The sequence below is a fragment of the Myxocyprinus asiaticus genome, chromosome 18 (genome assembly GCF_019703515.2).
Source record: "Myxocyprinus asiaticus isolate MX2 ecotype Aquarium Trade chromosome 18, UBuf_Myxa_2, whole genome shotgun sequence".
NCBI lineage: Eukaryota > Metazoa > Chordata > Actinopteri > Cypriniformes > Catostomidae > Myxocyprinus > Myxocyprinus asiaticus.
Window position 1 is genome coordinate 31,728,487 of NC_059361.1, and position 21,391 is coordinate 31,749,877.

The window sequence follows — 21,391 nt, forward strand, 5'->3', positions numbered from 1 at the left end:
TTAAATGATAAAGTACATATATAATTTACGTATTCAATCAAATTAGTATCACTTTATAGTTTAATTATTTTATCTTTTGCAAATACTTGTTATACTTTTGTTCAGGCAGTTAAACGGGCAGTCTCTGAGAAATGTAAACAGTGGTAGAAATCCGCAGGATGGTCACCTGAAAATCAAACATGAGATTTTTTCGTCGCAAAATAGCGATAATAGTTGTTCTGGCTTATGCGATATTTTCACTGTATGCCGCATACAATGTGTTTTTCAACAAGAGGGTTATTAATCGTGTTCATCGAGTTGTGAAAAAAGGCTCTGCGATTGTAGGTAAGAGAATGAATGATCATGATGACCAAAATCGTCTCACGTGTTTGTTATATTAAATTAAATAAATTGTACACTACATATATTACATCACATTTAGTGTAAAGGCAATAAAAATCCTGCTGAAATTAAAGAAAGAAGCTAAAACCTGCCTAAGCTGGTAAGAGGGTCTGAGCAGCCTGACCTGCTACAAAATCGCCCCAAACCCCTCTAAAACCAGACAACTGTCTAGACTGGGCGACCAGCTGGGATATAAACTATCATGTTTAATGTATGCTTTTAATCAGGTGTGTCTAAATGAATGAGCGTAGCCATACAACTATACAGTTTGTGCATTATTTCCTATTGACCCTTTCAGTGACGTCACTTTTTACCCGCAGCCGCCACATTTGTGACCATCAGCGGGAGGAAACATTGGTGGTCACTGGAAAAACACCCATAAAGCGATATCAAGAAAAACATCAAAAATAGCTTTTGATCCATGCCAAGTCTCAGGAATGGTGTATACAGGTCTCAAGTCAGTGCAAATGTTGCCAAATTTGACTTTCGCCGACATTATAATATATTGTTTCTATGATTTACCACCGGACGCCGGCGACTATGATGCTGTCACACATAAAATTCACTCTGTGTTCACCCGCTATCGGCTTAGAATGATTTTCTTCCCGACCGGACTGATCCCGCTAAATTTAGATCTTGTTTCCAGAATCTCACATTTAAATTTTACCCTAAAGAAAGAGAGAGAGAGAGAGAGAGATTGGGGATAACAAATATAAAATGTAGGCTATAAAATAATTGTATTTGTTATTTTTATTTGTCTTATCAAGATACAGAATTCTTAACATTTTACTGTCAACACCGTAGAAAAATGTCACAGAGAAAAATAAATGAAATGCAACATCTGTCACAAAATTATAAGCCAAAAAATTTTAACAAACGAAAACTATTGGCCTACTAGCTATACTGCAAAATGAAAATATATATATATATATTTTACCGAACTATTTAAAACATCCATGCAAGAACAGAATGTTGCTGACAGAAGACGGTTTCACTACCGAACATCTCTCCTCCAAAATCCGACCACAAAGGCTGAATGCTCTCTCTGAAGGTTCACTCATGGCCGGGATGCAAAGAACATATCTTGCCAGGTTGCTCAGGGCAGAGAATTGGGAACTGTGTGAATGCCACCATTGCAGAACGTTTTGTTCACTTGATAGTTCAAGTTTCAGGGTGCTATATTCCTGAAGCTGGATATCCAAGGATTTTGATCCACACGTTTCTTCAGTATCGTCCTCTCAATCTGCAAATTTACAGAGAACAGCAGGCCTTTTGGCAGGTGTCGACTCAACATCCTCACCATCTGTATCAAACTTTAAATCTGCGATCATCTCCTTGACACCCTGTATTACCTCCTGTCTCCCTCTTTCATCCATCATTTTCAAACCTCACAGATTTGGTGTCAGAAAGATTGCTATTCGATAAAGCATGTGAACAGAATGTGGTGAAGTGTTGTCTGTTGACAGAAATTCCTTCAGCCGTGTTACACAGACGGATGCGATTTCAGAGAGCACAGGGTCCTTTGTGGCTGACGTACAGTGCTCAATAATCTCACTGACCATGGAAGAACCAGTGAGGCACTTGGAGCTGTGTTGTCCGTTTCCAAGTCGTCAGTTGCCTCTTTGAAGGGTTTAAGGAATGAAACAACCGACTTGGGCGTGTTGGTGCTGATGCATCCAATCTTGTCATAATTATTGCTTTCAGCCAGCACAGATGCAGTGTCTTCATACTGTTCCAAAACAGAATTCAGCATGTCAAAATTGGAGTTCCACTGTGTCTCAACGGATTGTTTCAGTGACTTTTTCAGCTTGCCCTGCTGTCCTGAATGTTTGAAATATGTGACCAACTTTATAACATCAGTGAGGATCCCAGCAACCTCTGGTGACATTTCCATCATGGCAGGAGCAAACGCACTGGACAGGGTCACGTTTAGTATGTGCACTGTGCAATTTAGTCTCGTGAATTCTCGTGGGGAACAGACCATGTTGGCTTCACGATCTGTAACAAAAACTATCTTTCTGCCCATTTCTGCTGCATCAATGCCAAATACTCTGAGATTCTGCAGCAGGTGCCTTCTAATGGCTTCACCCATCTTTGAGGTGCTTGGGTCGAAAGGGCAGCAAAAAGCACTCTTGAATGTAGCTCAGATTGGTCATTAATGTTATGAATAGTTGCCGACAAAAAGGATGTTTTGCGATAGGTTTCTGCCCATATGTCTGCTGTAATTGCACATCCGAATTTGGATATTATTGCAGTGATTTCGTCAACAACATTTCTACGTAGATTCTGAGCCCTCGTTTCAACATGTTTTGATACTGTTGTTGGGTGTGTTAGTATCTCACTGACATCGAATTTTCCTATTTTTGCTGCTGTGTTGACCAAATGTTGGGCTAGCTGATTGAAACCTTTTCCAGACACAGTATCATATGGTCGAATGTCTTGGCAAACAAATTCAACAAAATTTTCTGTGGTCTCTTTTATTTAACTGCTCTGGCACCAGCTTGGATTTTGTAAATGTCAGTTTAGTTTGTCACTTTGTGATGAGGCATGAGTGCTGCCTTAAAACCAGAGGTTCCAGTCTTGTGGCTGCTGAACGGGACAACTTTTAGACATTTATCACATCACGCAAAGGGTAATTTTTTTCCACCTTCGTCTATGACGTGTGAAAATGACTCCCATACATCAGACTTACCTGATGTGGGCTTCTCAGCACTAAACTGACCATTTTCCAGTCCAAGCTGAACATCCTTCAACGACAGCGTATCCACGCTTTGCTTTGTCATCCTTAGTTTGCTCTGTCACTCACAGACCACCTGCCTGCTCTGAGGACTGTTATTATGCACATGCTGTGCAACGTATGACTCAGAAAGCACTCGTCCGTGCGTGCAGCTCGTGCATAATACAGTCCTCAGAGCAGGCTATGCAGGTGGTCAATAAGAATGAGTAAAGCGTGGATATGCTGTTGTCAAAGGGTGTCGGGAGCGGGCTATTGTCAGACCACCCGCTCCCATCCAAAGTACACCAGAGTTACTGACCGCTACCATCTTTAATTCAGAAATTTAATCCCACGCCGCAAGAAGTCTGAACGGGTCCCGCGGGAGAGCCGCGGGAATGCAGACCTCTAGGATGGTGTTCTTCGGCTTGCAAGCCTCACCCTTTTTCCTCCAAACATAATGATGGTCATTATGGCCTAACAGTTCCATTTGTTTTTCATCAAACCAGAGAAAATTTCTCCAAAAAGTAAGATTTTTGTCCCCATGTGCAAACTGTAGTCTGGCTTATGGCGGTTTTGGAGCAGTGGCTTCTTCCTCGCTGAGCAGCCTTTCAGGTTATGTCGATATAGGACTTGTTTTACTGTGGATATAGATACTTGTCTACCTGTTTCCTCTAGCACAGGGGTCGGGAACCTATGGCTCATAATCCACAAGTGGCTCTTTGTTAAAAATCAAGTGGCTCGTCTGGTGTCTCACCATTCACCAACACATGATCGTTTAAAACTTTCTAGAGATAATTTTCCTGCAGAAAGTGTTGGCGCAATTACAAAGCTTAAAGTCAATGACACTGTTTGATTTCCTTTCTCCCAAATTTGTTGAACAGCTTCCAGGTGAACAAGGTTTGAAATTAATACCCACCAAATGCAAAGCAATGGGGGTAATTTTGCTGATGTACCAGCCACTGTGGAGGGCGATCTGTAAGACTTCTCGGAGTCATATATGACAAGAAATTAGACACAAAAACACGTGTTTGACGAAATGTGTGATTATATTTTGAAGAACAGAGTAAAGAAAAGCCGCTGATGCTCGTCTGATTTTATATGTGTACGCAGTGAGTTCTGCTGTTCACGAGTGCAATGAAAGTGCTTCTCCAAGACACGCACATGCATAGAGTTCTGGGCCTTATTTGCTAATAACTATTGATCTTAGCAGTTATGAGCATTTTCTATGAGCGATTTTACAAATGTTTTTTTTTATGTGCGCCCAGGGTGTGAAATAGCACCCGCCACCCGCAAAATGCGATGAGGCTCAATCCAGTTCGCGAGCTCCTTGTCCAAATGCAGGAATTTCATGTGCATTTTGTTCCTCTACCCCACAATAGGTGGGTGACCTCTAAGACGTCTTGGAGTGGCACATGACAAGAAATGCTATTAGTCACAAAGACACGCGCTTGAGAAACTTTATTATATTTTATCATATAAGAACAGACAAAAGAAAAGCCATCAATGCTTGTGTCTGGTTCGCTGTTTGTTCAGAGGCATGCAGCAGGACCCTGTCTCATGGAACACGCGCATGTAAAGAGTCATCACTCCTTTTTCTCTGTGTCGTTTATGAGAATGCTCCAAATGATCTCCGATCATCTCAGGAGGTGCAGTGAGTTTCGCTTTATTTCCATGGAGCAGTTTGGGGTTAACATGCATTGTGAACGCAACACTGCAGGTTTAGTAACATATATAAACTCAGCAAAAAAAGAAACATCCCTTTTTCAGGACAATGTATTTCATAGATAATTTTGTAAAAATCCAAATAACTTTACAGATCTTTATTGTAAAGGGTTTAAACAATGTTTTCCATGCTTGTTCAATGAACCGTAAACAGTTAATGAACATGCACCTGTGGAACGGTCGTTAAGACACTAACAGTTTACAGACGGTAGGCAATTAATGTCAGAGTTATAAAAACTTTGGACACTAAAGAGACCTTTCTACTGACTCTGAAAAAACACCAAAAGAAAGATGCCCAGGGTCCCTGCTCATCTGCGTGAACGTGCCTTAGGCATGCTGCATGGAGGCATGAGGACTGCAGATGTGGCCAGGGCAATAAATTGCAATGTCCATACTGTGAGACACCTAAGACAGCGCTACAGGGAGACAGGAAGGACAGCTGATCATCCTCGCAGTAGCAGACCATGTGAAACAACACCTGCACAGGATCGGTACATCCGAATATCACACCTGCAGGACAGGTACAGGATGGCAACAACAACTGGCTGAGTTACACCAGGAATGCACAATCACTCCATCAGTGCTCAGACTGTCCGCAATAGGCTGAGAGAAGCTGGGCTGAGGGCTTGTAGGCCTGTTGTAAGGCAGGTCCTTACCAGACATGACCAGCAACAACGTCGCCTATGGGCACAAACCCACCTTAGCTGGACCAGACAGGACTGGCAAAAAGTGCTCTTCACTGACGAGTTGCAGTTTTGTCTCACCAGGGGTGATGGTTGGACTCGCGTTTATCGTCGAAGGAATGAGTGTTACAACGAGGCCTGTACTCTGGAGCGGGATCGATTTGGAGGTGGAGGGTCCGTCATGGTCTGGGGCGGTGTGTTACAGCATCATCGGACTGAGCTTGTTGTCATTACAGGCAATCTCAATGCTGTGCATTACAGGGAAGACATCCTCCTCCCTCATGTGGTACCCTTAATGCAGGCTCATCCTGACATGACCCTCCAGCATGACAATGCCACCAGCTATACTGCTCGTTCTGTGCATGATTTCCTGCAAGACAGAAATATCAGTGTTCTGCCATGGCCAGCAAAGAGGCCGGATCTCAATCCCATTGAGCACGTCTGGGACCTGTTGGATTGGAGGGTGAGGGCTAGGGCCCATTCCCCCCAGAAATGTCCGGGAACTTGCAAGTGCCTTGGTGGAGTGTGGGGTAACATCTCACAGCAAGAACTGGCAAATCTGGTGCAGTCCATGAGGAGGAGATGCACTGCAGTAATTAATGCAGCTGGTGGCCACACCAGATACTGACTGTGACTTTTGATTTTGACCCCCCCTTTGTTCAGGGACACATTATTCCATTTCTGTTAGTCACATGTCTGTGAAACTTGTTCAGTTTATGTCTCAGTTGTTGATTCTTTTTAATTTCATACAAATATTTACACATGTTAAGTTTGCTGAAAATAAAAGCAGTTGAAAGTGAGAGGACGTTTCTTTTTTTGCTGACCGGTAGTTATATACACTACCGGTCAAAACTTTTGAAACACTTGACTGAAATGTTCCTCATGATCTTAAAAATCTTTTGATCTGAAGGCGTATGCTTAAATATTTGAAATTAGTTTTGCAGACAAAAATATAATTGTGCCAACATATTAATTTATTTAATTACAAAACTTAAATTTAATTAAAAAAAATAAAAAAAAGTTTTTGAAATGGATGACTTGGACCAAATAATTTATTATATTATTACTTTATTATAATTTGAAAAAACAAATTCTAATAAAGAATGAGTAAGTGTTTCAAAACTTTTGACCGGTAGTGTATATGTGTGTATATATATATATATATATATATATATATATATATATATATATATATATATATATATATATATATATATATACATTTGTGCTCAAACGTTTGCATACCCTGGCAGAAATTGTGAAATTTTGGCATAGATTTTGAAAATATGACTGATCATGCAAAAAAACTGTCTTTTATTTAAGGATAGTGATCATATGAAGCCATTTATTATCACATAGTTGTTTGGCTCCTTTTTAAATCATAATGATAACAGAAATCACCCAAATGGCCCTGAACAAAAGTTTACATACCCTTGAATGTTTGGCCTTGTTACAGACACACAAGGTGACACACACAGGTTTAAATGGCAATTAAAGGTTAATTTCCCATACCTGTGGCTTTTTAAATTGCAATTAGTGTCTGTGTATAAATGGTTAATGAGTTTGTTAGCTCTCACGTGGATGCACTGAGCAGGCTAGATACTGAGCCATGGGGAGCAGAAAAGAACTGTCAAAAGACCTGCGTAACAAGGTAATGGAACTTTATAAAGATGGAAAAGGATGGAGCCACGTGACGCCATGCGAAGTGTGAGAGACAGCTCTGTGCACTTTGCTAATTTGTAAATTATTTTCATGATATAATCTGGTGAAATTCGATACACCCAGTTACACATTTACTGTTTGAGGTAAACATGGCAAAGAAGTCAAAATCCTCGGGCTCTGGAGACATTAAAAGACACTTACGGGTTCAAGATGAAAGCCCAGACAGGCCTGTGGACCGGGGACTCGATTTGGGTGGCGCGGTGGGAGAAGGAATCCAATGTCAACTGTCCAACATGTCGGTGATGTTGACGAAGGTACTTGCGGACTTGGAGGATCTCGCTTTAATACGTCAATCGATTACGGCGATGGAAAAAAAATTCTCTGAGCTAGTCACAAGAGTGACAGATGTTGAAAAATGAATCGATTATTTGGAGGCATCAGAGAGGGAATTAGCCGCTAATCCGCCCACGACCAAAGTTGATTTGGAACGTGTTCTTGAAAAGCTTGAAGATCTTGAGAATAGAAGCCACAGGAATAACATTCGAATTGTTGGAATTCCTGAGCATGAGGAGGGCAGAGATATGGTGAATTTCCTAGATGAGCTTTTCCCGAGTCTGCTCGACATAACAGGCCACAAGCTGGAAATCTAGCGAGCTCACAGATCTGCTGAGGGAGAAAGGCCCCGATCGATTCTGGCCAAATTTTTGAGACCATCCGATAAAGATCTCATGTTGCGCCAGGCGAGGAGCAAAGAAAAGCTTTTTTGGAAGAATTACAATATTTTCATGTCCCCGGATCTTCAGCGGAAGATCACTTTTGCTTTGATGTTTCCGGCCAGACTGAGAATAAACACCAAGGACGGCAGCAAAGTATTTACATGTCCCAATCAGGCAATGTCTTTTATTGAAACAATGGGTGAGTAACCATTGGGTGTTTTTCTTGTGAGTGGATTGACTCACTGTACATACTTTGGCTTTTGGAGGAAGCTGGGCACCATTTTTGTTTCTTTTTGCATTGGCTCCGACGAGTGGTTGGAGTTTGTTTTGTTTTGTGGATTAACACTTTTCCTTAAAGAAACTTTTGCATTGACGGAAGATCACTTTTACAATGAAGTTCCTGGGTAGATTGAGAATCGACACTACAGATGACCGCAAAATATCTACATGCCCACACAAAGGATGTCTTTTATAAAGTTGGCAGACTGTTTAAATTATGGGATATACTTTTATGCGGTCTCCGAGTGAACTGACTCTTGACCATCCGAGGAACTGGGATGCGTGTTTCGTTTCCTTTTGTGCTGGTCCCGCCTAGCGGTTGGAGCTTGTTTTGTTAAATAACACTACTTCAGGACAGTTATTTATAAATCTGTCAGTTCCTGGTGCTTATGCCTCCTGTTGGCTGGAGTATGATTTGTGGAGTATTTTCGTGGGACATTGGAATGATTATGTCATCTGCTGCACTCATCAGCTGGCTCACTGAAGATTTGTTTGTCTGACCGAGGAAACTGAACAGCTTTATATCAGCTGGAATTTGTTTTGTGAAGGAACACATCTTCGAGACAGTTCTGTGAATGAGTCTACATGTTTTTTGTGTTTATTCTGCCTATTGGCTGGGGTTTGTTTTACAAAATATTTGATGTTATGTAATTTAGCCTTACAAATTTGTGTGGCAAAATTGAGCAATCCGATGGCAAAGTTGTCACGGGGGCTCTCGTAGGCGTACATGGACTATTTGAGTTTAAAGAGATTGACGCAAGTTGGCGCTGTCGTGCGTGGGGTTAATGCGCACGTTTTTCTTTTTTCTGTTTGTTTTGTTCGGGGGGGAGTTCGGGGTTTTATTGTTGCATTAATGTTGAAATGTGGTCTTCATAATTTTGTCTTTGGCACGCAATTTATTTTTTCTATTATATCAAAATGTCAAATGTTAATATGAGTGTACTATCTCTCGCCACATGGAATTTGAATGGGTTGGGGCACCCCATAAAAACAAGGAAGGTTATTTATTTTCTTAAACGTAAGTTTAGAGAGTTTAGAGGAGTTGCCACATATAGAGAAAAAGAAATGATATAGTTGGCGCCTTAATGTATCCCTTTTGCAAAATCCTGATTTCCAACAAATGTTAAAGACTGAAATCAATATTTATATGGAGACCAACTGGCCCTCGGTATCCTCTGTGGGCATGGCTTGGGAGGCACTTAAGGCGGTTCTTAGGGGTCAGATCATACAGTATGCCTCATTCATCAAAATATCCAAAGCATAAGAATTCGTGGAGTTGGAAGGAAATATTAAAACTGCAGAGGCAGAGCTGAAGTGCCGTATGTCATCTGATGGCCTCAGAGAATTGACCCGATTGAAATACAGATATAATACTATTTTGTCACAGAATGTGGAGTTTTGGTTATTCAGGGCAAAACAGTCACACTTTGAGTTGGGGGACAAAGCAGGGAAGCTTTTGGCTAGATATATAAAGCAGAGAGAGTCTCTTTCTATCATTCCCTCAGTGAAATCTGCTGGTGGTGAAATTTTTACCTCAGCCATTGATATTAATAATGCCTTTAATGAGTTCTATCTTGATCTTTATAGTTCCACGTCTTCGTCTACTGATGAAGATATTAGAAACTTTGTGGAACCATTAGATCTTCTTAAACTGAAGACTGAGCAAAAAAACGCTCTTGATTCTGAGATAAGCTTGGAGGAGCTTGACAAGGTAATAAAGTCCCTACCTACTGGCAAGGCTCCTGGGCCAGATGGTTTTGCCACAGAATTGTTTAGATCTTATGCTACAGAACTGGCTCTTCTTTTGTTAGAAGTTTATACTGAATCATTAAAGAATGGAAAGCTTCCTCCAACCATGACACAAGCCCGGATCAGTCTTATTCTTAAAAAGGACAAAGATCCAAGTGAGTGTAAAAGTTACCATCCAATCTCCCTGATCCAACTAGATGTAAAAATGTTGTCAAAAATGTACGCTAACCGATTAAGTAAGGTTATGACATCTCTTATACATATAGATCAGGTGGGGTTTATTCGGGGCCACAGCTCTTCTGATAACATCAGGCGTCTCATCAATATCATGTGGTCAGTAGTGAATGATCAGTCTCCGGTCGCCGCCATCTTACTTGATGCCGAAAAGGCGTTTGATATGGTAGAATGGGATTATCTTTTTAAGATTTTGGCATTAAGTATTTAGGGATTTTATTCCCAGCAAATTTGTCTGATTAGTTAGTGTTAATTTTGACCCTTTAATAAAAAGGTTTTCGAGTGATGTAGGCAGGTGGGCTTCATTACATTTATCGATGATTGGGAAGGTTATTGTTATTAAAATGAACTGTATTCCAAAATTTAACTACCTGCTACAATCTCTCCCTTTAGATGTCCCCCTGTCTTATTTCAAGCAATTTGATAGCATACGAAGTCTTTCATTTGGAATGGTAAACGTCCCAGAATACATAGGCCGATAGACAAAGGTGGGCTAGGCCTACCCAAGATTTTGTTTAATTACTATGCGTTCAGTCTCAGACATTTGGCTCATTGGTCACTTCCACCTGAGAGAGCCCCTCCCTGGTTTGTTATTGAACAGGCAGTTCTTGCCCCTATTTCGCCACTACAAAGCATCTCTATCAAACTAATTGGAAAAGTTAAGTTACACCCCGTTATTTCACATTTACACTCGGTATGGACTAAAGTGTGCAGATTGTTTAAATTGGACACTTATTTAAATGTTGCCTCGAGCATATGGCAGAACCCAAGATTGTGTATTGGCAAGTCCCCTTTCTGCTGGCCAGAGTGGATTGTGAGGGGGGTTGCTACACTCGGTGACTTATATGGAAGTGGAGTGTTGAGATCGTTTGAAAACTTGGTCCAACATTTTGGGATCCCCAGACCTCAGTTTTATAGGTATTTACAACTGCGCCACCTGCTTTGTACTATTTTTGGGAGTAGCACACACACCCCTAAGGAGGCAGATGCTTTGGGAGAGGTGATTGCGGCTTTTGGAAAAGGTCATGAGGCATCAGTGTATTACTTCCTGTTAATTCAGAGTCTGGGGGACGGAGCCTTAACTTCTCTCAAGAGAGTTTGGGAGAAAGATTTCAACTTGGCATTGGAGGAAGGAGTGTGGGCTAAGATTTTTAAAATGTTAAGTCTGCATCTAGAGATACAAGGTTGCGTCTTATACAATTCAAAATTTTGCATAGATTTTATTGGACCCCCTCTAGACTGTATAGGCTTGGTCTTAAAGACACACCCACCTGCTGGAGATGCCAATCGGAGGATGGAGACATGGCTCATGTTTTTTGGTGTTGTGTCGAGATCCAGAAATTCTGGTCGAAGGTTCAGAATTTTGTGTGCGACGTGGTTGCACTCGGGTTTCGTTTTGACCCAGACTTTGTGTTCTGAGCGATGAGGCGGTCATCGATGTGGGGGATGGCCATATAGAGAACTGGGTTCTGACCTGTGTGATGATCGCCAGGCAGGTTATTTTGAGGGGTTGGAGGTCAGCTGGTGCGCTCCCATATCCGGAGTGGTGCACGGAGGTGGGGAGGGTGGCAGCTTATGAGGAGGTGTCATCGGGAAGACGGGGTGGCTTGGATATGTTTATACGGAAATGGGGCAGGTATTTGGAGATTTTGGAGGGCTCTCAGGTGGGGTGTGGAGAGAGTAGTGTAATATAGTTAGTATGATTATTATGTGTGTGTATGGATGTATGTATGTTTGTATATGTATGTATATATATATATTTTTTATATATATATATATATGTGTGTGTCTGTTTGATTTTTATTTCTATATATTTACTTATGTTTGACCACAGGGTTGTTTTTTTGGGGGGCGGGGTGGGGTTGGGGAGGGGGGTTGTGGGGCTTAAATGTTGATTTTATATATATATATATATATATATATATATATATATATATATATATATATATATATGTTTTGCATTTTATTGTTATTGTATGATTTAATAATAAAAAAATAAAAAATAAAAAAAAAGATGGAAAAGGATATAAAAAGATTTCCAAAGCCTTGAAAATGCCAGTCAGTACTGTTCAATCACTTATTAAGAGTGGAAAATTTGGGGATCCCTTGATACCAAGCCAAGGTCAGGTAGACCAAGAAAGATTTCAGCCACAACTGCCAGAAGAATTGTTCGGGATACAAAGAAAAACCCACAGGTAACCTCAGGAGAAATACAGGCTGCTCTGGAAAAAGATGGTGTGGTTGTTTCCAGGAGCACAATACGACGATACTTAAACATATGAAAAGTATATTCGGTACTTGAATCTTGTGAAAGTTGATGGCAAGATGAATGCAGCATGTTATCAGAAAATACTGGCAGACAATTTGCATTCTTCTGCACGAAAGCTGCGCATGGGACGCTCTTGGACTTTCCAGCACGACAATGACCCTAAGCACAAGGCCAAGTTGACCCTCCAGTGGTTCAAAAAGGTGAAGGTTCTGGAGTGGCCATCACAGTCTCCTGACCTTAATATCATCGAGCCACTCTGGGGAGATCTCAAATGTGCGGTTCATGCAAGACAACCAAAGACTTTGCATGACCTGGAGGCATTTTGCCAAGACGAATGGGCAGCTATACCACCTGCAAGAATTTGGGGCCTCATAGACAACTATTACAAAAGACTGCACGCTGTCATTGATGCTAAAGGGGGCAATACACAGTATTAAGAACTAAGGGTATGCAGACTTATGAACAGGGGTCATTTCATTTTTTTCATTGTTGCCATGTTTTGTTTTATGATTGTGCCATTCTGTTATAACCTACAGTTGAATATGAATCCCATAAGAAATAAAAGAAATGTTTTGCCTGCTCACTCATGTTTTCTTTAAAAATGGTACATACATTCTCCAAGGGTATGCAAACTTTTGAGCACAACTGTATATATATATATAGATATATGCATGCATGCATGTATGTATTAAACAAAGACAAATGTGATTCAATCATAAAATAATACAAGACACCTTGAACCTAAGATTGATTTCTATTTTCTTTTCTTTAGGCAGCATTAACTGTATTACCAAAACGCAATACAAACACATTCGATAAGAACATGTATTTGGCAGCATTTTTTTGTGAACACATGGGAATTTATTAGGCTTATTTATTATGATTATTATTATTATCTTTACATTTATAATTGTCTTTAGTTCCTCATTTTTTGGCTATTAGTAATTTTTCACCTGTTGTCATTGACGGATGCTTGCGTGATGGCAAATGGAGCCTTTGGAGATGGTAAATGTTTGGATTTGGGGAGGTGGTTATATATAAGATTTTTTGATCACTTTGTTATTTTAATTGCTTTTTTTTTGGGGGGGGGGGGTGGTGTTCATTTAAAGTGCAATTTGAATTTAGAATTTAGCAATTTGAATGTCTTTTACGTTTTTCATGTTTCAATAAATTAATAGAATTTTTAAAGCAAAATCAATAAAGCAAAAATATTCACTGACCCTCGGCAGGGGGGGTTGACGATATAACCGGATATCAAGAAATTTTTTACAGCAATTATCGTTAAAATATTTTTTTACATATCGCCCAGCCCAAAAGGGAACAATTGTTAAATGAAGTAATTCTATGGAGACCCGCACAAACACGTGTACTCAATTCCATATTGCAACATGTTACCTATTAATTGTTGCATATTTGTTTGTTTTTGAGTATGGGCATAATAAACATTTTATTTTATTGTAAATTATTAGTTTGTGCTATGGCTCTTTCTAAAAAATGCATCAACCAAAAATTGCAAAATTGGCTCCTTAGTGAAAAAAGGTTCCCGACCCCTGCTCTAGCATCTTCACAAGTTCCTTTGCTGTTGTTCTGGGATTGATTTGCACTTTTCGCACCAAACTACGTTCATCTCTAGGAGACAGAATGTGTCTCCTTCCTGAGCAGTATTATGGCAGCGTTGTCCCATGGTGTTTATACTTGCGTACTATTGTTTGTACAGATGAACGTGGTACCTTCAGACGTTTGGAAATTGCTCCCATGGATGAACCAGACTTGTGGAGGGCCACAATTTTTTTTCTGAGGTCTTGGCTGATTTCTTTTGATTTTCCCATGATGTCAAGCAAAGAGGCACTGAGTTTGAAGGTAGGCCTTAAAATACATCCACAGGAACACCTCCAATTCAGTACACCTCCTATCAGAAGCTAATTGTCTAAAGGCTTGACATAATTTTCAGGAATTTTTCAAGCTGCTTAAAGGCACAGTTAACTTAGTGTATGTAAACTTCTGACCCACTGGAATTGTGATATAGTCAATTAAAAGTTAAACAATCTGTCTATAAACAATTGTTGGAAAAATTACTCGTGACATGCACAAAGTAGATGTCCTAAACAACTTGCCAAAACTATAGTTTGCTAATATTAAATCTGTGGAGTGGCTAAAAAATGAGTTTTAATGGGGGGCCTGGGTAGCTCATCGAGTATTGACGCTGGCTTCCACCCCTGGAGTCGTGAGTTCGAATCCAGGGCATGCTGAGTGACTCCAGTCAGGTCTCCTAAGCAACCAAATTGGCCAAGTTGCTAGGGAGGGTAGAGTCACATGGGGTAACCTCTTCGTGGTCACAATTAGGGGTTCTTGCTCTCAATGGGGCATGTGGTAAGGATCGCAGAGAGTAGCATGAGCCCCCACATGCTGTGAGTCTCCGTGGTGTCATGCACAACGAGCCACGTTATAAGATGCGCGGAGGCAACTGAGACTTGTCTTCCAACACCCGGATTTAGGTGAGTAACCGCGCCACCACGAGGACGTACTAAGTAGTGAGAACTGGGCATTCCAAATTGGGAGAAAAGAGGATAAAAAATAATAAAAAAAGAGTGTATGACAACCTAAGTGTATGTAAACTTCTTACTTCAACTGTACCTTTAGTCTGGGTGTTATGAATAACATCTTCCTATAGTGTATGTGCATTTCCAGTTTAATTGTATCCGACTCGATGATGTTATAAATATAATTGGCATGTGTACAGATAACTGATATGTCTGAATAAATGAGCAAAGACCCACAAGTGTTTTTATCCCTGCTCTCTCCTTTCATCGCTGCTTAACTTTGGAGGAATGAAGCCATGTCACTTAAAAGATAAAACTTGAAAGAAAATTTAAAGAAAAATAAAATTTTGGCTCTGGCAAGTAAACAGCAGTATCACTGTAGAATTTTTTTTTGCAGAATTTTGTCGCATCCCACAGCGCAGCACATTGAAAGTATATGGAATTTTGGTCACAGACATGGCGTCGCGTTCATACAGTGATGTCATATGAAACAAGTCTTTTGAAATCCTCATTAAAACAATGATTTGTTGAATTTTTGTCCATGTTTCCAGATAGTGGAAAAGCAGGAGAGGAAGAGTGGAACCCATGGGAAGAAGACGAGCTTGCCTACTCCATCTCAGTTCTGCAGAAGCGGAGAGATGCTTTCAGATCGTACCAAGATCAGATTGCAAAGAACAGGCTAAAACGATATAAAGTTCAGATCTTGGGCAAAGCAGCCATAGGCAAGTAATTGTTTGTTTGCTGATTGCATTGCATTGAATTGGCCAGTTAATTGTTAGCTGGTGGTTATTAAAAGTAAGCAAATGTTATTAAAGTAATAAGACATGTTTACCCTTAAAGGTTCACTCAGTAATTTTTTTTCCTCATTTAAAAAGTTTTACTTCTAAAGAAATGTATAGTAATTTTGATTATGTATAAAATCATGAACACTCATGTGAGATGAAGAGTTCAGTCATATCAGTAACCTAAAGCTGTTTTATTCTACATGGAGCAGGGGCACCTCATGGGGGCAGCCATGTTTGCATCACATGACCAGCCGAATACTAGCTTAATCTCAGTAACTGCCCTGTTAGTGGACAATTGACACTTTCACTCATGGATAAAATTAATCCTGGTTTACTGTAAATAGTGACTTTTTACAATGGCATTGGTAACTGAAAACTACTGTTTAGTGATGCAGCAGCAGGCCACTAGGTGTCAGTGTAAACCACTTTGACATATTTCAAAAAATTACGCACCTTTAACATTTTCCTAGGACTGTATTTGTGGGAGCATATTTTAGAGGGGCCTCTCAACCCACCTGACAAATCCAGCCAATGGAGAGAAGGGGAAATTCAGTCAGGGAAGATCAATTTCAGGTAAGATTTTCACAGAGTTTAACTAAAAGGTGGAAAAGACAGATTAACTATAGGACTATTTGATTTGAAGTGAAACGCACAATAAAGGCATTTTTAAATGGTCATATAACAACTAACCTTGTGGTGTCTTTCAGTGCCTCATTTTTGAAAAAGAAAAAGAAAAAAGTAATGTGTTTATCAGAGAGCCTGGTATTCTGTTTCAGGAACCATCATTTGATAATCTCTGTTATCACAATCTGTCCCCAGTTTCTACACAGGGCCAGCAGTAGTCCAAGGTCACATTTCTCTGGACACAGACAGTGTGGTATTGGTGCTGAATGGCCGTGAGCAACAAAAAATCTCCTACTCCATCCAGTGGCTGCAGTATTTCCAGGGTCTGGTGCAGGCCCACACTGTTTCTCGATTGGCTGTGGTGCTTTTGGGCAATGAGCAGTGCAATAATGATTGGATCAGCCCTTACCTTAAGAGGCACGGCGGGTTTGTGGACCTGCTCTTTCTTGTGTATGACAGTCCTTGGGTCAATAACAAAGACATCTTTCAGTGGCCTCTTGGTGTTGCCACGTAAGATCCTCCTTTTTTAATAATTATTACTGTTTTACATGTAGAATGTAGAATTTTGAATAGCATTTAAAAACATATACCTGTTTCTTTCAATAAGTTTCCTTGTTTACATTTCTCTGCAGATACAGGCATTTCCCAGTAGTCACACTTAGCATACAGATGGTGAACTCTGTTAGGCCATACCTCTGCAACTTCCTCGGAACTGTCTACAATAACTCCTCTAGGGAAACTCTGATGGGCATCCTAAAGCAGAACATCATGGAAAAAGAGTGTTTCATGCATGTTAGAGAGAAGTATGTATATCTGAAAGCAATGTCTGTTATCTCATCTGAAACTTTATTCACTATCAAGACCAAATTAAATATTACCAGATAAATGCAGTTGTAAAATACTTAAAGGCGAAATATGGAATTTTACTGCACGACTAGTGGCACCAAACAGAAAATAATAAATAATGACACTCCACTCATCTACAATTGGTCTGTCAAATCTATTCATGACATTAGTCAGCCAAATGTTGCTGTGTCGGGCTGATCAGGATGCTCAAATAAACAGAGCAATGTTTTGAAAGCGCCACAGAGCCACAGCGTTTACACTTCTAGGGTAAATCAACCTACAAATATTAAACTGGGATAGGAGCAAGTATTTTAACATTAGAAAAATTCACCTATACTTCACCTATAAGTTATGCTAGGTGTTTGGTTAATGAGTAAGTATATCTTGTAGTAATGTATTTACATTTTTGAGCTAGCCCATGTAATAATATTTTTCTATTGTTTACCTCTAAAACCTTCTGTTTTCAACTGCCAAAAAAATGTATCCTGAACATTGCTGGATTGTGCAAGTACTTTGTTTTCTAATACGTCTTGCATGTTGTGTCATTAGGTGGCTTCCTGAGGAAACGGCAGACACCTCCAGACAGTACCAGATGGCACTTGCGCAAAGTGACCTCACCCTTTGTCCAGTGGGAGTGAACACAGAGTGCTATCGCATCTACGAGGCCTGTGCCTATGGCTCTGTGCCTGTGGTGGAGGACGTCCTGACTCCTGGGGCCTGTGCAGCCAGCCATCGGTCCCCGCTTCGACTACTTAAAGATGCAGGAGCACCCTTCATCTTCCTCAAGGACTGGAGGGAGCTGTCTGCCATCATGGAGAGGGAGAGAGGCATGAGCCAGAAAGCAAAAACAGAGAGGAGGATGAGACTGCTGGAGTGGTACAGAGGGTTTCGTCAGCAGATGAAGGACAAATTCACAGAGGTCTTGGAGGATGCCTTTTTCAAAGTCAGCTAGGATGAGATCGGGGGAAAGTTAATATAGTCTCTCATATAGAATGAAAAAGCTGGTAAAGCAGATGCTATGCATTAACATCCATTTTGGTTGTCACTTATTTTTAGAGACATTTAATCATTTAGTTTGTACACAGTGATTTTGTTTAATTTAAGGTGTTTACCATCTGCTACTGTGTATTAATGCCCTCCATGTCAACTGTCAACTATTATTTTATTATAAATCATGGTGATTCCATGAAAATAACATTGCAAAAAAAATAAAATAAAAATAAATCTGTATACTTGCTTATGGTACAGTGAGTGTTTGTGTGTGTGTGTTTAATTAAAGGAATATTCAGTGTTCAAGTTAAGCTCAATCGATAGCATTTGTGGCATAATTTGATTATCACAAAAATGTATTTCGACTGGTCCCTTCTTTTATTAAAGAAAAGAAGCAAACATCTGGGTTACAGTAAGGCACTTGTACACATTCTCAGACTTCCTTAAAGTCTATGATGTTAAATAGTGCTTTTGACTCAAATACACTGGATTGTATTTGGCGGTATTTTGTTTTTGATGTCAAGGAAGATTGCTCGGATGAGGGACAGAGAAATGGAGTGCGTGTCTGACAGCTGTGAGCAAGGCTGTGCTATGTGACAAGCATTGCCGCTATGTCACCCATGACTAAAGGGAAGGAAAACACTTTGACAAGTTTTAAAGTTAACGACTGATAAGGGCATGATTCAGAGTAAATTCATTATTCATGATTCATTAGTGTTTTCATAGATCACATGCACATCTTTCACATATCTTTATTTTTAAGGGTGATGCCAGCTGCATAATTTTAGGGGGCTGAGATGAAAAACAGGGTCTAGCAATGCCTAAGCTCCAAATTTCTATATATATATATATATATAATATGTATAGATATATATAGATATAGTAGTTGGTTTGAACTGGATTGCAAAACTTCTAAATGTTAATATTGTATGTTTGATTTTAGAAACACTCTTGCTTATTGTGTAAACTACAGAAATATTGATATTAATCAAATATGGCACTGTGTAAGTTACTCTGTGTAAGCAATCTGCCGAATGCTGAAAAATATTTGAGTGAACATTGGTGGTGACTTGTTGGTAACTGGATGCTCTGATTTGATCGAAGGTTGTACTTGGCCTAAAAAGTTTGAGAAGCACTGTTTTATATCATGCACGAAGTTTCAGAACTGCACTTACGTGTAATAGCAAACACCCGCCAGTAGGCGTCCCACACAACACACTGTAATGCATCTATCCGTGTTGTTACTATATAGGAAAGCGAGTTGTTAAAAATAAAAACAACGCTTACTTTAAATCTTAGAAAAGTCTGTTTTTAGAAATTATCTGCACTTTTAAAGGATTCAGATTGTAGAGTAACGATTTTAAGCTTTTGGATGCATCAATCTCAAATGCACATTTCGCAATACGTTTTAAATATCTTTGTTTTCTTTATTAAGATTAGAATCCAATATCTTAGATTGTTTAGTTTTATTGACAACATAAAAGGATTTCAGGTTGACAATTGTTAGAAAAGTTGTCAATCCCGTCCACATTTCCGCTTCGTGCACCCCCTCCACCTCCAATCCCTCCCATTTCCAACCGCTTGCTTATCCAGCTGCTTTGAGGTCAGTCAGAATCCCTATAAACTGTCCAGACACACGGACGCGAAGAAGGGTGCTGGAAATCACGCAAGCCATCAATAACATGTCATTGTGTTGCTCTGTCTGTCCAGATCCGTCGGCGGGTGACTGAAGACAGTTCGGAGGGCTGCTGAATCGCTCTCGTTGGAACTAGCCGTGGACATTTGCCGAAAGAGAAGGGTTACTCGGGAGCGACTCATGTGGCGGCGCCGACAGGAAACTCTGAGCTTTGATTCCGCTGACGGCGACTCCTCAGTTCGATTCGGAATCATACTGAACTCGAGCGCGCGGGCATTGAACATTTGCGCCGTTTTCTTTTTGGGATTTTCAGCCTGAGCAACTTGAAAGAATCTTAGGAAGAAAAATAAACAAATACTAATTAAACACCCTTATTACTGCACTACTGATCAGCCCGTGGGACGATTGTAAAAATGTCGAGTCCTCTTCCGAAGTTCAAAAAGGATAAGGAGATCATTGTAGAGTACGAGAGTCAAGTCAAAGGTAAGAATCGCTAGTTTCGAAGAGCCTTTCCCCCCGTGAAACGCAGTAGGTTGGATGGCTTGTAAGTGAGGCAGTGGTTCAGTGAAAGTATTTAATCATTGAACATCTGCGACAGCTCACTAAGGGGAACTGAGCATCATGCAGATAGTGGGATGCACAGATTGAAAATTTTAGGCAAAGAATTGGAAGAACGTGCATAAGATAATGTTTTTGCAAACAACAGGTTTGGTAGAAGCGTATCACGTGTTGTTCCCGTGCTCAAATATGCAATCTGGTGATTTAGTGTTTGTACACACTGTGCTCAGCTCCAGTATTCAGTGTATGTAGTAAACATAACCCAGCACATGGTTTAAAGGCACATTTAAACCATGTGCTGGGTTATATTTACTGCATAAAAGTGCCTTTAGAGCATGTAATCTTTTTATTTATGGTAGTAGCAGAAATACAACTTCTGGCTTCCAATGTCATGTCAATTTAGTATTTCTAGAAATTCATTTTCCATTCCAGGCCTTTAAAAAAAAGTCATTGACTTACAAGGGAATGTAAGATTTCTGGCTCTAAAATTATCTGGTCAGAAATCATTCTGTGTGACAGCCATTTCTATAAAATGTCCTTATCCAGTAATAATCATGAATGATTGGAAAAGTCATGCAAATGTAATGGTCAAAAGTGTGGGAAGGTCAAAGGGGGTTGGAACAACATACAGTAAGGTTGTGTATATGATGACATAATTTACATTTTGGGGAGAACTATTCACTGTAGAAACAAACTTTATTAAAACGTCCCTCTTTTCAGAAAACTAGGCTGGATAGTCCATTTCCTTTTATTGGCATGAGCATCATTGGGGCAGGAAAGAGTCTGTTGATGCATTGTAGTAACCATGGGGATTTGGCATCATGCCAAGGGCTGAGTTCTCCAGGGCTGTGTGCAGACAAAAATGCCTATTATTTATGTAGAGAAAGAAGTGTGTTGGTTGGAGCAGCAGTGCTCATTTGGCAGAAATGTTCAGCCCATTGCTCTGATGATGACTGTTAATAGCACCATGATGCACAGAATCTGCCTTTGCAGAGCAACTC

The 21,391-nt window shown here is 40.1% G+C and overlaps 2 protein-coding genes across 3 annotated transcripts in view; both read left to right on the forward strand.

Annotated features, from left to right (window-relative positions):
- Window positions 1-117: 117 nt before the first annotated feature.
- On the forward strand, window positions 118-18,441 carry LOC127455910 (ribitol-5-phosphate xylosyltransferase 1). Its single transcript, XM_051724091.1, has 6 exons — window positions 118-324; window positions 15,503-15,673; window positions 16,207-16,309; window positions 16,556-16,870; window positions 16,993-17,163; window positions 17,756-18,441. The coding sequence occupies exons 1-6, from the start codon at window positions 180-182 to the stop codon at window positions 18,156-18,158; spliced, it is 1,308 nt and encodes a 435-aa protein (XP_051580051.1). The 5' UTR covers window positions 118-179; the 3' UTR covers window positions 18,159-18,441.
- Window positions 18,442-19,787: 1,346 nt separating this feature from the next.
- srgap1a (SLIT-ROBO Rho GTPase activating protein 1a) overlaps window positions 19,788-21,391 on the forward strand; it is a 190,739-nt gene continuing 189,135 nt past the window's right edge. For both annotated transcript variants that reach the window (XM_051724425.1, XM_051724426.1), the window contains exon 1: window positions 19,788-20,315. In XM_051724425.1, coding sequence (XP_051580385.1) covers window positions 20,246-20,315 — 70 coding nt within the window. In that variant the 5' untranslated portion in view covers window positions 19,788-20,245. The remainder of the gene's footprint in view (window positions 20,316-21,391) is intronic.

Bases quoted from the DNA above. Each gene is read 5' to 3' on its own strand.
- LOC127455910 (XM_051724091.1), top strand. From the start codon at position 180: ATGAGATTTTTTCGTCGCAAAATAGCGATAATAGTTGTTCTGGCTTAT. The intron at 325-15,502 runs GTAAGAGAATGA...CCATGTTTCCAG, and splicing joins AAAAGGCTCTGCGATTGTAG to ATAGTGGAAAAGCAGGAGAG. The intron at 15,674-16,206 runs GCAAGTAATTGT...ACATTTTCCTAG, and splicing joins CTTGGGCAAAGCAGCCATAG to GACTGTATTTGTGGGAGCAT.